A 15,256-nucleotide genomic window follows, 5' to 3' on the forward strand; every position below is an offset into this window, starting at 1 on the left:
AGTAAAATATTCCATCATATTAATTAATATGTTTAATGGATATAGCGGATTGGGTTGCAACTTGCAAATGCATTGCTTGGAGTACAAGGCCCGAGGCAGTGGCGGGGACGGGTCAATGGTGACCGGGTCCTCGTCCTCCTTACATTTTCCACCGGGACCAGTTAGTACAAATATTCCGTTGATTTCCAAATTCGACCTAAACACAAAGAATCTAAAATAGAATCTCACCCCCCAAAACGCTAACAACGCCCCCCACAGATACTCTTTATCTCTCTTGGTTCTTACATTTAAGATTTATTAGGGTTTTTCCGTCAGTTTCTCAACCCGCCTCACTCCCAAACATTGACGCCAAAGGTCCGTCACGTTCTGAGAGAATGCCGGGGAAGGGTGAGAGCTCCGATAAGGAGAAGCACCTGGAGTCGTTTCTCAAGATCGGATTGGACGAGCGAACTGCGGGAAACACCGTCGCCAACAAGAAGGTCACGGCCAATCTGGTTGCTGTGATTGACGAGGTATTTGAACTTTCCCTTTTCCTCTCACACAGAACAGATTTGATTGGCTTAAGGCTTCTGCTTCCATCTATTTGGCTGCTGAGAAAATCGAGGAAGTGAAATTGAACTTGCTATCGAGGTTTTCGAGTTTTAAAGAATGAGTGAAGAAGAAGCTCAGTCAAAGTTGAGATAATCGGATTGGTTTTTTCAAGCTTAAAATTGAAGTACTTCTATTTTTTTCCCTTTGATTTCCTGGTGTCCCTTCTCAACCAACCGGAGCCTCCCTTGTTGAGATTTCTTTTGTTATTGCCTCTTCTGGAAGCTATTTGTTTATTTTATGAGTATGCATGTCTTGTTCACAAACTAATGCATTTGGTGATTTATTTTTGTTTTTTGTTGTTGTTGTGATTTTCAGGCTGGTGTAACTGATGGATGCAGTCGGACCGTTGGAAATCTCCTATACACGGTAAGTTAAATTTTTGAAGCAATAATTATGATATCTTGAAAATTTGCTTTCAGAAGTAGTAGCTCTTTTCATGTGAAGTTAATCCTATTTTTATCAAAATATGATTCTGGTCTCTGAACTGTTTGTCATATTCAAGTTTCATTCTTGAATGATTGATTTAACACAGTCCTTAAAATTTTAAAAACGCATCAAGTTACCCTTACGCACGCATGGTGGAGGGATCAATATTGTGTTTTGACCTTATATTAATTTTCCGTCAGCACTATTACAATTAATATGACTTTTTGCTGTGTGCCATATGCGTGACAGGTTGCTACAAAGTACCCAGCAAACGCTCTTGTGCATCGCCCAGCATTGCTGCAATACATTGTTTCCTCAAAGGTTTTGTCTTCTAAACAGCAATCACGACTTTGAATTCTATTATTCAAACGGCTGATTTTGCTCTCGTCTTTGCGAAGTTTTGATGGGATTGATTTATTTTAGAAAAGTTTCTGGATGTAATATTATTCTTACACAGTTTCTTCTTTGCAGATTAAAACTACAGCCCAGTTAGATGCAGCTCTTTCATTTTTTGGAGCTACTGCTTCGGAGGATTTCAAATTGAATGAATTTGAAGAAGCATGTGGTGTTGGTATGAAGAAAAAAAGAGCATTCTTTGACTTATTTTCGATGTTCAGGATGTTCAATACATTGTTTCTTAGTGTTTTTCATATATCAAATTGGAAGCTTTCATTCAATTCTCAGTCGGGAGTGTGCGGTTTTTTTGTTTGTTTGTTTTTAAGAGTGTAGTGGTTTTTTTTTTTTTTTTTTTTTTTTTTTTTTTTTAAAAAGAACTTCTTGCTTCATTTTAGACATTGATAACTTCATTGTTTATGCAACCAGGTGTTGAGGTTTCGGAGGAAGAAATTGAACGAGCTGTTAATGAGGTTTTTGAAGAGAATAAGAATGTGATTTTAGAGCAACGTTATCGAACGAATGGTTAGTAATTTTATTTATGTACTTTGATTTCCGCACTTTATTAAATGGTTTATCATATTATGATATAGACATATTGTAAACATTGTTACACTTGCTCTGGATCATTTTGTGATCAATTGGTTTGTTGTATGTGTAATACTCCAGTCTCATATTGGGAAGATGAGAAGTAGCCTATAAAGAATGGGTGGTTTATAAAAATAGTCATGAGTGCTAAGTCTCACATTGCCTAGTTATTAGTTAAAACTGGGCTGTATAAGGGATTTTAGGGAAGCTCAAAATTGACTAGTCATTTTGGGGTAATATTGTAGATATGGCCAACACTTTTTCCTGGATCGTTACACATGGTATTAGAGCCACCTAGTAGTGTCATGTGGTGCTTTAGCACTGCATGACGTGGCTCTAATCGGGATGTCAGGGGTTTAAGAGGAGAGTTTGTAACACTCCGGCCCTACATTGGAAGGATGAGGAAAAACCCACAGAGTGGGTGATTTATAAAGAAAGTCATGATTACTAAGTCCTACGTTGCATAGTTATTAGGTGAAATTAGGCTTTATAAGGGATTCTAGGAAATCTTCAATTTGACTAGTCCTTTTAGTGTGATAGTGCTAATGTGGCTAGCACTTTTTCTTAGATCGTTACAATATGCGTGGGAGTGCTGTGGGGGTGTATCTGTCCATAGGCTTATTTGTAAATGCATGACTTGTCAGCCTTTATTTATTTGTCCAGCCCCACCAGTTCATGCTTTTCCATACTATTCTTTTTATCATGATAACTTATTACTATTTTGTTCTATGAACATGCGCACCTGCTTCTATTTCTTGTGGTAAACATGTAACACATTCTGTTCAGCACTTAAATTTTATTATTATTTTTTTTTGGGGGGTCTCTAGTGGGTGAATTACTAGGGCATGTTCGGAAGAGGCACCCATGGGCTGATCCAAAGATTGTCAAGGTAATGTTTTTTCAATTTTATTAAAGTCTGATAGATTATCAACTTAATTTAATTCAAATTTTCACTAAGACCATTCTGCTTGCAATTATTTTTTTCCTTCCCCCCCCCACCCTCCCCTTCCTATTACAGCAATTCGTCGATGCGAAGTTGTATGATTTACTTGGTGAAAGGACTGCAGCAGATGATGAAAAGCCAACCAAAAAGAAAAAAGAAAAGCCTGCTAAAGTAGAGGTGGAGACATTTGCAGGGATTTTTTTTTATTTTTTATTTCTTTTCTCTTTTTTCCCAATTTTTCTACTCCCTTTTAAAATGCCACTGATAATTTTCTCCCCACTTTATACTTATGTAGGTTAAAACTGTTGCTGTTGTTACTCCAGAGCCATCTGAAGAAGATATTAATCCATTTTTGATATTCCCTCAACCGGAGGAAAATTTCAAGGTAAATAGTTGGCTATTTCTAATTTTTATTATGATCCCTTTTCAACTGTTCCTATTATTTGCTCATAGCTTCTTACTCTGTTTGGTGTTATTGACTCTGAATTTTTCCTACCACTTAACACATATGTTTATAAAATGTTAAAAAAAAGTGTAATATTTCTTTGCAAGCTTGTGTCATTTGGTGTGATGATTATAAATTGTGAATTAACAAGAAGATAAGTTAAGAAATAAGTGAAAAGGTTGGTCAGATAATATTTTATGAGCTTCTTCATTATTTATCTATGTGAAAACATCATTTTCTAATCATTGTAGTGATATTGAAAAGGATGTAGTGATATACTACTGAAGCGTTGATATTTTTTCATTGGATTCTTATTATTGTTGAATAATTCAGGATTTGATGCTGTTCACTAACCCACCGTTGTTTATGATATGTAATTCAAAACTGATATCAAGCTCATGCATATGTTGTTGTTACTCTGACTTATAAGCTAAGCAGTTAACAAGTTCATGATTGTCTTTTCTTGCTGGCTATAGTTCCTTGTTGACTTTTGAGTTCAGCTTTACACGTCATCACATATGCACCTCTGCATAAGCATTTTAAGATATATCACAATTCTCTTGTTTTTCAGGTGCATACTGAAGTATTTTTCAGTGATGGTTCTATCCTGAGATGTTGCAATACAAAGGAACTGCTTGAAAAACACTTAAAAGCAACAGGAGGAAAAGTTTTAACCCGCTTTCCTCCTGAACCAAATGGGTATCTACATATTGGTCATGCCAAGGTAAATAACATAATTAAGTTAGATTAGCTATTTGTTTAAATCTCCTCATTCTAGTTATATTATGGTTACTCAGGCGATGTTTATTGACTTTGGCTTGGCAAAAGAGAGAGGTGGTGGCTGCTACCTTAGGTGAGAATTTCACACACTGCTTCTTTGATATTCCCTCTGTGCTGCAAAAATAGTCCTTTTTCATAAAGCAAAAGTTTTAAGAACAATTATTAAAATGCTTTTCATCTACTTGCTTTATAACATTTTCCAATTTATCTTCTTTTTTTTAAAAAAAGAAAAATTAAAAGTGGAAAAGCACATTTAGACATTTGTAATTAATGGGAAAGCAAAATTTTAATTTAGTAAATATATGAAATCTATCTTTGACTTTGGAGCATGGACAAAGATTTTGAGATGTCTAAGAATGGAAATGTGGACACCTGTATGGGACAGAGGAAGGATATTTTTGGTGCTATCAATGTATCCCCCCTTTTTTTTTTGTGTGTGTGTGTGGAAGTTGTTATGAATATTTAATGGTCAGTCACCTATCTTGAGTGTTTTTAATCCAGTTTAATGGCTTGATGTTTCAAGTGCACTATCTTGAGTGTTTTTAATCCAGTTTAATGTCTTGATGTTTCAAGTGCACTATCTGTAAGATAGATTCAGATTATAAAATGAAAACAATCTTGTTTTCCAACATTTATGTTCTTTTGAATCTTTAAATGACAGGAATTGGTTTGCATATAGAAGCCAGTTTTGATAAGATATTGTTCTGCTGCACCCCTGACTGGCATGTTTTGGTTATGTAGATTATAGTTGGTATTGTTTTCATGCATCAAAGTTTGTAAATTTGTTCTATTTTCACCTATCAAGGTTCTGTTATACATATGTCAGCATTAGTCAAAGCTTCTATTTGTTGATGTATTATAATCTGGTTGGTTCTCCTTGGGCACGGTAGAGTAGGACTCAGAAATATGGTTTGTGTGTGTGTGCATGGATGCAGAGCATTATAGTGTCAGATGGCCGAAAACATATACTCTGTAATTAAAAGAACTTAAATTTACTCCCTTAAGAAACTAAAAGAATGCTGTTCATACTTTGTTAGTTTGCTACAAGACAAGTGATTCTTTGGTTTATTGTTTGTTACGAATGTTATAAACTCCCTTTTAATTTTCCATATGCTCTTTAAGAATTGAGAAGAGATAAAAGAAATTTCCAGTTTCTCTTGCATCTGAGTTTGATCCCTGATTTGTTGCACTAGGTATGATGACACAAATCCCCAAGCTGAAAAGAAAGAGTACATTGATCATATCGAAGAAATTGTACAGTGGATGGGTTGGGAGCCCTTTAAGGTATAGTGGTTTCTCTACATTGATGGTGTATCCTCTGTTGTGCTGCCCTTTGTTTTGGCAACTCTTGGGTTTGCTGAATTTTGCAGATTACTTACACCAGTGATTACTTCCAAGATTTGTATGATTTAGCAGTGGAGCTCATACGAAGGGGTCATGCATATGTTGATCATCAGGTTGTTGTTTGATAATTTGATAAAATACTTATTATCTGAAAATTTAAAACATTATTTTCTTATTCTATTTGCTGTGAATTAGCTCTTGCTGCAAGGGTGTGGTGCAGTGCCACTTCCAGCTAGGATTTGACTCATCCAAGCCAAACTATCAATTTTATGGCAAAGTTGATTGCATGACTTGATGTTATCAAGTTATGTAGTTATGTGTAGTAACATGGGCTTTTGACTGTAATCTTTTTGTCCCATTATGTTCTTCCTTGCTTTGGCGAATGAAGGGTTGTAGCTGAGGCTGTTGAGTTCGAGTGTTTTATATTTTCTTTAATAGAATTTGATTAGGAAAAGAGGAAAAGGAAAAGAAGAGTCTATGCTTGGCACTTATACATTGCTTTTGTGGGATTATTTTCTTAATCAATCTTGATATAAGGTTCCTGACTCTCTGATAATTTGTTTTAGACACCTGACGAAATAAAGGAGTACAGGGAAAAAAAGATGAACAGTCCTTGGAGGGACAGACCAGTTGCAGAATCTTTGAGACTTTTTGATGATATGAGAAGAGGTCTTATTGAAGAAGGGACAGCAACATTGAGGATGAAGCAAGACATGCAGAGTGATAATTATAATATGTACGACCTTATTGCTTATCGGATCAAGGCAAGTTTGCACCACTGAACATCTTTGATTGCTCAAATTCGTGGAGATTGTATTCAGTGGTCTGGATTTTTTTTTTTTTTCTTTTCAGTTTACTCCTCATCCACATGCTGGAGACAAGTGGTGTATCTATCCCAGTTATGATTATGCTCACTGTATTGTGGATTCTCTTGAGAATATTACACATTCGGTATGTTTCCCACCCTTGATAGGTATCATTTCCTGATTCATTTGTAGAAAAATTCAAGATTTTTATTGTTGTCAAATGTATCTAAGGAACTTGTCTTGCCTTTTAAAAGATATTTAAGAATGCAAAGCATCCTTCGGCGAGTTAAATGATGTGTTATTTGAAAAATTAAGGTCGACTTTTTGATTAGTAATCTCAGAACAGATTGGATGACTTGGTGTTGTTGGTCGTTTATTTCTTGTGATAGCCACCTGTTATTGAAGCTTCCAAAATAATAACTGGAATATCCATGGTTTGATAGATGTCAGAAGATTGATAGATCTTTAGATAGGTCTTTCCATGTGATTTCTTGTGGTGTAGCCTGATTTTGACCAAAGGAAAGACAGATATAGCAGTATCCAGATTAGTTGTGGGTTTTCATGAAGTGTGTTCTAGTATCCAGATTAGTTCGGGGTTTTTTCTCTTGGGGATGGGGGGGAGCGTGTTCTAGATTTAACTCGGTTTAAACAATTCGTTTTTTTTTTTCCTTAACTTAGATGATTGCTGGACATGGGACTTTGCCTGCCCTTTAAAAAAATTGTGTTATAGGAGTTGCCTTCTTCCCCCAGCCGTAATAAAGATCAGTTGACTGTTCTTGTTATGAAGCTTGTTTTATTATTTATTGCAGCTGGTGCCTGCTTCGTTCTTGTTACTTGTTATGTGTTGGAAAGTGGGGTTAGTGATGTATTGTTAACTTCCTACCTTGTTTTATGGTCATTCATAAGGTAACACAGTTTTTTGGTAACTGGTGCCTTTTATGGTTCCTGTTAACAGTTTGGGTTTGAAAGTTTGGTGTTTGTTTGCTTTGAACTAAACATCTGAGGTCCGTTTTATTTTGATGTGCTAGTCTCTCCATAACATTTGCTTGTTAGCTTGTTGGAAGCCTCAAATGCAGATAAGCTAATATCCATAAGTTATTTTGATGCACTCCCTTTTGTGTGCAATAGAAGGTCTTCACCATCTGATTTTCGTTCTTGACAATCAGTTATATATTCTTTGTAAAGTGTGTCAACACTTTTAATCAACTTTTGGATGTTTTATGCAGCTGTGTACACTTGAGTTCGAGACACGTCGTGCTTCATACTATTGGTTATTACATGCGCTTGGCCTTTACCAGCCATATGTATGGGAATATTCACGACTGAATGTTACTAACACCGTGATGTCAAAGCGTAAGGTGAGTGAGAACATGTCTGTTGAAAGATTTAAAAAATGTTATCTTATCATGCTCTTCTATTATTTATCTCTATAATGATTGAATATGGTATATCTTTGCAGTTAAATCGATTGGTAACGGATAGGTGGGTTGATGGTTGGGATGACCCTCGCCTTATGACGCTGGCTGGTTTGCGTCGTAGGGGTGTGACTTCAACTGCAATTAATGCTTTTGTTCGAGGAATTGGGATCACTAGAAGGTTTGATATGTGTTATGGGCATTCCTGAGAACATGGAAAATATGTAAGATTTATGATGCTTTGTTATCTTAAATGTGTTATCTTGTGTTACAGTGATAATAGTACAATAAATTTGGATCGCCTTGAGTATCACATAAGAGAAGAACTAAACAAAACAGTGCCTCGAGCAATGGTTGTGTTACATCCGCTCAAGGTTTGCATCTTGTTTTGCACTGTTTCTAGAATATGTTTTTCACTCAATGTATCACTGATCCTTTCTGTGTTTCAAGGTTGTTATTACAAACCTAGAAGCTGGCTCAATAATAGATCTTGATGCAAAGAGATGGCCTGATGCTCAAACAGATGATGCATCTGCCTTTTACAAGGTGACATTCTTTTAAGAATAAAATTATAGTCGTGTTTTTTTGAGAATAATACTGCTGCTATTAAGACTTGAACAATCAGCAAGGCAACATATCATTCTGTGTTGATTCATTTTGGCAACACTTGTCCTAAAGTGTGACAAGTGTGTGATTGATCTTAATACGATAATATATATGCGGTCTTCTAATGCAATGCACTAACATCAATTATGAGAATAAAGCTTTTCTATTTAAATTGCTATTTTCATTCTAATGAAAAACCATATTTTGCTCCAAATTGCAGTTTGTAATCTGTTACTGGTTGTGCTTTTTGCTGCTTCTCCTTAGGTTCCGTTTTCAAATGTTGTATACATTGAACATTCTGATTTCCGGGTGAAAGATTCAAAGGATTACTATGGCCTTGCTCCTGGTAAATCTGTGCTACTCAGGTATGTATATTACCAGTTCATATCTGCCCATCAGATTGAGCAAAGATGTGCTTCATACTCAGGATCCTTTTTGCTGGTGCAGATATGCATTTCCCATAAAGTGCACCGAAGTTATCCTAGATGACGATAAGGAGACTGTTCTAGAGATCCGGGCTGAGTATGATGCTTCTAAGAAGACAAAGCCTAAGGTTTTGCTGGATTTCCTGTTTAAACCTGAACTTCTTTTCTGCAATACAAAATTAAATTGGTGCTTGCTGCTGAGTATATTTTTCATGGATTACCTATAATAATTTTTTGGTCCATTCATTTATCATGCAGGGGGTTCTCCATTGGGTAGCTGAATCTTCCCTCGGGGTTGATCCTCTCAAGGTGGAAGTTAGATTGTTTGACAAATTGTTCCTTTCGGAGGTTGGCAAACATATACCATCTAAGGCTGTCTTATTCTTCTCTCGCTCTCTGCTTTATTTTTGAAAATATGACGTATGCTTACCTGTGTTCTAATTATTGTATCAGAACCCTGCTGAGCTTGATGATTGGCTTGGTGATCTGAACCCTGAGTCCAAAGTGGTGGTTCCAAGTGCATATGCTGTATCCTTGCTGCAGAATGCTACAGTCGGGGACAGATTTCAGTTCGAAAGGCTTGGTAGAGTCCAGAACCCTTTCATTATTATTCCTATATTGAATATTTTGGTGATTTAATTGTAAAATAAAAAGAGTTGCACGTTGCATGGCATAGATATATTTGTGCATCAAGTTCTAATGTAATGCAACTGCATAAAGTTCTGATCCTTCTCACCTAATTGGCTAAAAATATTAATCTGGATTTCAATTTACACGGTTGGTGAGGGTAAATTCTTAAAATGGATCTTTCTAATCCAAATTTTATCTAGCTGGGTTGGCATTTTGTCCCCATCGGGTTTATGCATATTATTGGCTTCAACAAGCCGTGGATATTGTCTTTAGCCAAGACTTGCAGCATTTGTTGTCGCTTGTTTCTCTCTATTTTGTGATTTTGCTATGTTTCTTCTGAGTGCATTCCGAAATCATGTTTCCTTTCCTGTGTTGATTGTATGGTTCTCTATATGCAATATCAGGTTATTTTGCGGTTGATAAAGATTCCACCCCTGAAAAGCTCGTCTTCAATAGAACAGTCACGCTAAAAGACAGCTATAGCAAGGTTGCAAAGTAGGTCTATGCCCTCGGAAAGCTTAAGATGGAATGTGGCAAGGAGGAGGTACAATATTTGGAATATTTTGTATACAAATTACTCAACAAATTGTTCACCACATTTTACAAGTACATTATACATCATGGTTAGTGAGGTTTGCGCAACTTTAATTTCATGCACTGTATATGTGGGAAAATCTATTGAAATTTACTATCCCACTTCTGTAATCCGTTAGTTATGTGTTCCTTGAAGAGTTCTTTGTTTATAGATAAAACTGGTTTCTGCATTTGGGGGGATTGGGCCGGGTGCTGTTCATCCGCCAACATGATGCTTGAAATTTTGTATCGTTTTGGAATTACTATTCATTTTCTTGCCTTTTCTTTTATATATGCACTCATAAATTTCTTCTATTCATCCGAAACGGGAGTGGTGGCTTATTATATAAGTGGGTGAGCAGGTCTATCTTCAATAATACCATGCACTCGACCTGTCTAAGCTCCTTTTTTTCTTTTTTTTTCCTAGTCAGAAAAAAAAGAGACCCTCTAAGGCCTTAACTCGAAGAATATCTTTTGGCGTTATTATTTATATATCTTGACTTTCAACTAGAACACAAATTCTTGACCTCTTTTTCTTCTTCCGCTATTATTTCGCCATCGTAGTTTTTTTTGAATCAATTTTGCCCAGAAAAGACAAGTGGAAAAGAAAAAGGCAATGAGAAAAAAGAAAAGTCACCTTTCAAACAATCTGTTGTAGTCATCTCTCTCGAACCGCTCTCCCTCCCCCACAAAACAAACTCCTGAACCGCGTCACTCCGTCAGTGTCGTCACTGAACTAAACGGAGCTTTCCCTTTCCTCCACTCTCTCATTTCTTCTTATTTATTTATTTATTTCTCTAATATTTTGTGGGAAGATCAAAGTTTAATCCGCCTCCACTATCCCACACGCCTCTTCACTGTTCACCCCCTTTGGATCTTCCACAAGCTCAGCCTCTAGCTGCCCTCTTCACCGGCGCTTGGGCCCCATGCGTTGTCCTTTATGGTGGTATCCCATTCCAGATCTTTCCGTCAAGAGAGCTCATCCCCACATCATTCAATAAAGCGGGAATGGATCTCTCTTTTGCCTAGGGCTGTTGTAGAGTATGCTCTTTTTGTTCAAGGATGCGGGAAATGCAACCTCTATCGATTGCATCATCGCATCTTTTCAGCGATCTATTTATCGGATTGCATTAAATACAACCATCATGGCAGCTCTCTCCTCGACCTTTTGGTCAAGGAACTATGAGACACGATTTGTTTGGATTCATTTTTTTATTATATTTAAACTGTGATGATTATTTTTTATGCTTTTTTTGTTGGAGTCTTTGCCCCACATTTTGTAGGGTTTTTTTTTTTTTTTTTTTTTTGGGTTTAATGGAATGGCTCAGGCAAACCAAAAAAAAAAAAGAAAAAATCAATCTTGAGTAGTTGACCGACGGTTCAGCATTAATCTCTAATCATCAAATCACAGGAGTCCGACATATATCGATTTCAACACTGGGAAGTGTTGTAAGGAAGTCTGAAATTGCTCAAACAATCAATCACTTGAGAGCATCCACGTTAAGCTCTCCATTTCTAACATTTCTTTAAAATTTTAACAAAATCTACAAAAAGCTCTCCACATCAAACTCTCTATCAAACGTTAAATAAAACATTTGATCTCCTCTTCAAATCTAAAGACACGAAAAGCAAATGTTATTTCTTCAAATCTAAAGACACAAAAAACAAATGTTATTTATTTTATAAGATTATTTTATTTGACTCTGGCGCCAAGCTTTTGGTGATTTTTTCCCTCCAGAGTTTCATCTCCTCCCCTTTTTACCTTTTCTCCCCTTCCATTTTTCTTTTCGTCACACCACCAAGAGCAAGAGAGAACATACAGAGATGGAAATTTCTGTCCACCGTCAGCCATGGAAATTTCTGTTTCCATTGTTCTCTCCCGCTCTCGCTCTCGCTCTCTGTGAAATCGATCAGGGACTCTGATTTTATCTGCTCTCAGCCTCTCTCTCTTCTCAGTTTTTGATCTTCTCTCAGCCTCTCTCTCTCCTCGTGTTTGATCTGTGCTTAGCCTCTCTCTCCGTCTCAAGTATGCTTTTCCGACGATTGAACTCTTAGATTTATTTGGGATTTTGTATACTGCAAAACTTTCGGGATTATTATTCGCCATTAATGGGCAGTGTTAAGGACAAAAGCATGCCCGGGTGTAGGCAACCCACACCTAGGTGTTATGAGCTGCAAAATCACCCAGCAAAATACACAACTGCATTAATTGATTGATGTCCATCGGTTAATAAATTAAATGCATTCATCAATGAAATCTCTTGAATTAAAAATGCAGTTGGGCATAAAAAAGAATTCCATGTATATGAGCATGAAAGTGAGTTTTATGGTAGTTAAAGTAGTTTGGTTTCACAATAAAAAAAAATAATATTTAGTTAAAGTAGAAAATTATTTAGAGAGTTTGATATTTGGAAGTCTTTAAAAGTGACTAACCATATCTAAAAACGCACATTTTGAAAGTTAAATTTAACTAAATTTTCAAGAGCTTGATGTGGATGCTCTGACTCGATATACGAATAAACCAATATTCAACAATTGTACGATCTGATGCAGTTCTCTCTCTCTCTCTCTTATTCTCGAATAATCGAGTACCGTCAAAAACTATCATCTCCATCAGCATTAGGTATTTTATCAAGTGAAAAAAGTACAACTTTTTACTTTAGCTATTGTTTTTTCACTACACACTCCAACAGATTCTCTATTTCATTTTTTACTTGCTTTAAAATATTATTTCTTATTTTTTTTATTTATTATATTATTGCCAACACTTAATTAAAGAGAAAAACAAACACATATATAGAAATTATTCATAAAAACAAAAATAGAGAGAAGGGCGTGAGAGTAGGGAGAGCTTAAACCCATCACTCAGCAGTAGAAGAAGACAAAGGAGGGAGATAGAGAGAAGGGTGGGAGGGAGGGAAGAACAAAAAGAAGAGCGAGAGGAAAGAGAAAAAAGATGAGAATAAATAAATGATTTGTGTGAAAGAAAAAAAAAAAGGGGGGGGAATGCAGTTTACCCCTCCTGAAGTTTCATGAGTTTTTCAATTTTAATTCCAAAGTTTAAAAATTAGCAATCTACCCTCCTGAAGTTTCAAAATTTGGTAATTTAAACATTATATTACTAATTTCCGTTAAATTGGACGGAAATTTTTTTAAAAAAGCCTAAGGGTAATGATGTAATTTCATAGATTTCCGTCCATTTAGACGGAAAAATTAAACGGAGGGTTTAAATTGCCAATTTTTGAACTTTGAGGTTAAAATTGAAAAACTCTTAAAACTTCAGGGGGGTAATCTACATTTTTCCTAAAAAAAAAATGTTGCTAGCTTAAGAGAGGTGTTTCGGTGGAAGAATAAATGGTTTTGAGTGAAAAAGAGGAGAATACCGAAACAATAAACAAAGAAAAAGCAATAGTTTGAAATAATATTTTATTCATCTAGTGTGCTACAGTGAATAAACACTAAATTGCTATTCACTGTAGCAGTTAAGGCATTCTATCTCATGTGAAGCTATTCTGTTGGAGTTAAAAAAAGAGCAAAAATAGCTAAATGTAGCTAATATCTCTCTTTTAGCTAAACCGTTAGAAATGTTCCAAATGGAGGACCCAATTAGCTTCGCTTGAAGCCGGCACCGTCCGTGGCTTTTTCCCTCACGGGCATCCTCCGGTGAGAGCTTATGAGAGGAAAGTTGGCGTCAAGTAATGGAGACGAATGCGAAGACCAATCCAAAAGAGAATATGCAAAAGGAGCACAAGCAATTTGCGTAGACAACCGAAAATGAGAAAAAAAAAAAACCAACCAAATTCCACTAAATGAAATGAGTGCAATATGTATCACAATATCAGTGACACCATATTAGATTCAACGAATACATAAATAGATGAAGAATATGTTGAAGTGGCACTATATATGCCTTTAGATCAAAAAAAGATATTCTCTATTTCACCAATTTCTTCTAAGTTGGATTCACACGTTACTCTTTTTATTAAAAAAAAAAAAAAAACTATTATTTCCAATATTAACTCTTTTTCATTTGTCCCTTTTAATGCATGCACTTATTGTTAATCCCTCCGGTTATCGTTTACTATGATAAGTGATAACACTTGATCTCAATTAGATCAATTGATTTGATTGAAGCTTATCAACTTTCAAAGTGGAAGCGTAAGCAACGAACATCCTTAAATTATCTTCAACTTTAGTGCCTTTCACTTCAATGGACCTACCTCTATCATGTTTCATAATTTCATTCTTTTTTGACTTTGTACCACCATCATTCATGGGTTACTAGCATCTACTAGCAATTTTTTTTTTTAAGGTAGATGCATCTACTTATTCAAACTATCACTTAATTTGTAATGTCTTTCAAACTTAAAAAAATTATAATATCACATGCCAATCAACCAAGTACTTTTAGTTATCTTATTTGCGGGCTAGATATTAAATCCTAACAAAAGACGGGTAGTACACGATTCACATGACATTTTTTTTGACACAAGCAAACCATGATATGTATGAAAATACAACTAAGGAGTATTATTGTCATTTTGCACACGGCCAATTTTTTATCAGATTTAACGAAAAATCTTAATAGAAGAGATATCGGTAAGGAACACCGAACTTTTTAAAGTTTGGAAAAGTAAAAAAAAAAAAAAAAAAAGAGAAATTGGATAATAGTTGAAGGAGTAAAATGTAGGTTTCCTAAAATACAAGATTTCTCTCACACACACACACCTATGAAAAAGTGTCGTGATATTTCCAATAATTGACACATTTCTTCCAAATCCTTTGGCTTGAATAGGCACACGCTTTGGGTTGGTCCTAGAAGTTATGGGGTTAGAATTAGATGACCAATAAGGGAGGCGGAGGGCTCTTGCGAAGAAAGAAAAGAAGAGAAAAGAAAAGGACGTGTGGGTGTGTGGGAGTTTAGTCTCTTCACGCTTCGGTGTGATTGTGAAAGGGTGATTTGATTGAAAATGTGAATGGATGGGTGTCTAATCCATCTCGCTTTCAAGGTTCCAACTCACATGGAAACTTAGCACAAATTATTTACTTGGGGTGTGTTTGGTAAAGAATTTGAAAAAGGGAGTGAATTGAAATTATAGTAGATTTAATTGATGTAAAAAAAAAGTACGACTATTTTGTATGAAAAAGTGAAAAAAAAAAAAAAAAATTGTTTTTTAGTAATTTTTTTTATTTGAATAGTAATAAAAAATGATTGATGTAATGTAAAAAATAAGAATATTGAAATTGATTTTGAGATGAATTTTTTGAGTATTTGGGTCCTAACTAGTCCA

The 15,256-nt window shown here is 35.6% G+C and overlaps 1 protein-coding gene across 1 annotated transcript; it reads left to right on the forward strand.

Moving 5' to 3' along the window:
- The first annotated feature begins 98 nt into the window (after nucleotides 1-98).
- On the forward strand, nucleotides 99-10,255 carry LOC132181208 (glutamine--tRNA ligase). The gene is made up of 23 exons (XM_059594328.2): nucleotides 99-512; nucleotides 907-957; nucleotides 1,267-1,338; nucleotides 1,489-1,588; nucleotides 1,840-1,935; nucleotides 2,826-2,887; nucleotides 3,017-3,118; nucleotides 3,237-3,326; nucleotides 3,958-4,110; nucleotides 4,184-4,239; nucleotides 5,360-5,450; nucleotides 5,537-5,623; nucleotides 6,077-6,274; nucleotides 6,363-6,461; nucleotides 7,543-7,674; nucleotides 7,776-7,912; nucleotides 8,006-8,105; nucleotides 8,182-8,277; nucleotides 8,602-8,702; nucleotides 8,785-8,890; nucleotides 9,021-9,110; nucleotides 9,216-9,345; nucleotides 9,797-10,255. Exons 1-23 carry the CDS (start codon nucleotides 375-377, stop codon nucleotides 9,889-9,891), a joined length of 2,382 nt encoding a protein of 793 aa, XP_059450311.2. The 5' UTR covers nucleotides 99-374; the 3' UTR covers nucleotides 9,892-10,255.
- Nucleotides 10,256-15,256: the final 5,001 nt, after the last annotated feature.

Source organism: Corylus avellana, chromosome 2 (genome assembly GCF_965113065.1).
Source record: "Corylus avellana chromosome 2, dhCorAvel1.hap1.2, whole genome shotgun sequence".
Classification (NCBI taxonomy): Eukaryota; Viridiplantae; Streptophyta; class Magnoliopsida; order Fagales; family Betulaceae; genus Corylus; species Corylus avellana.

What these genes read in the sequence shown, in the direction of transcription:
- LOC132181208 (XM_059594328.2), top strand. Translation starts at nt 375, where the DNA reads ATGCCGGGGAAGGGTGAGAGCTCCGATAAGGAGAAGCACCTGGAGTCG. An exon ending in TTGGAAATCTCCTATACACG is followed by an intron (nt 958 to 1,266) that starts GTAAGTTAAATT and finishes TATGCGTGACAG; the next exon opens with GTTGCTACAAAGTACCCAGC. An exon ending in ATGCATATGTTGATCATCAG is followed by an intron (nt 5,624 to 6,076) that starts GTTGTTGTTTGA and finishes AATTTGTTTTAG; the next exon opens with ACACCTGACGAAATAAAGGA.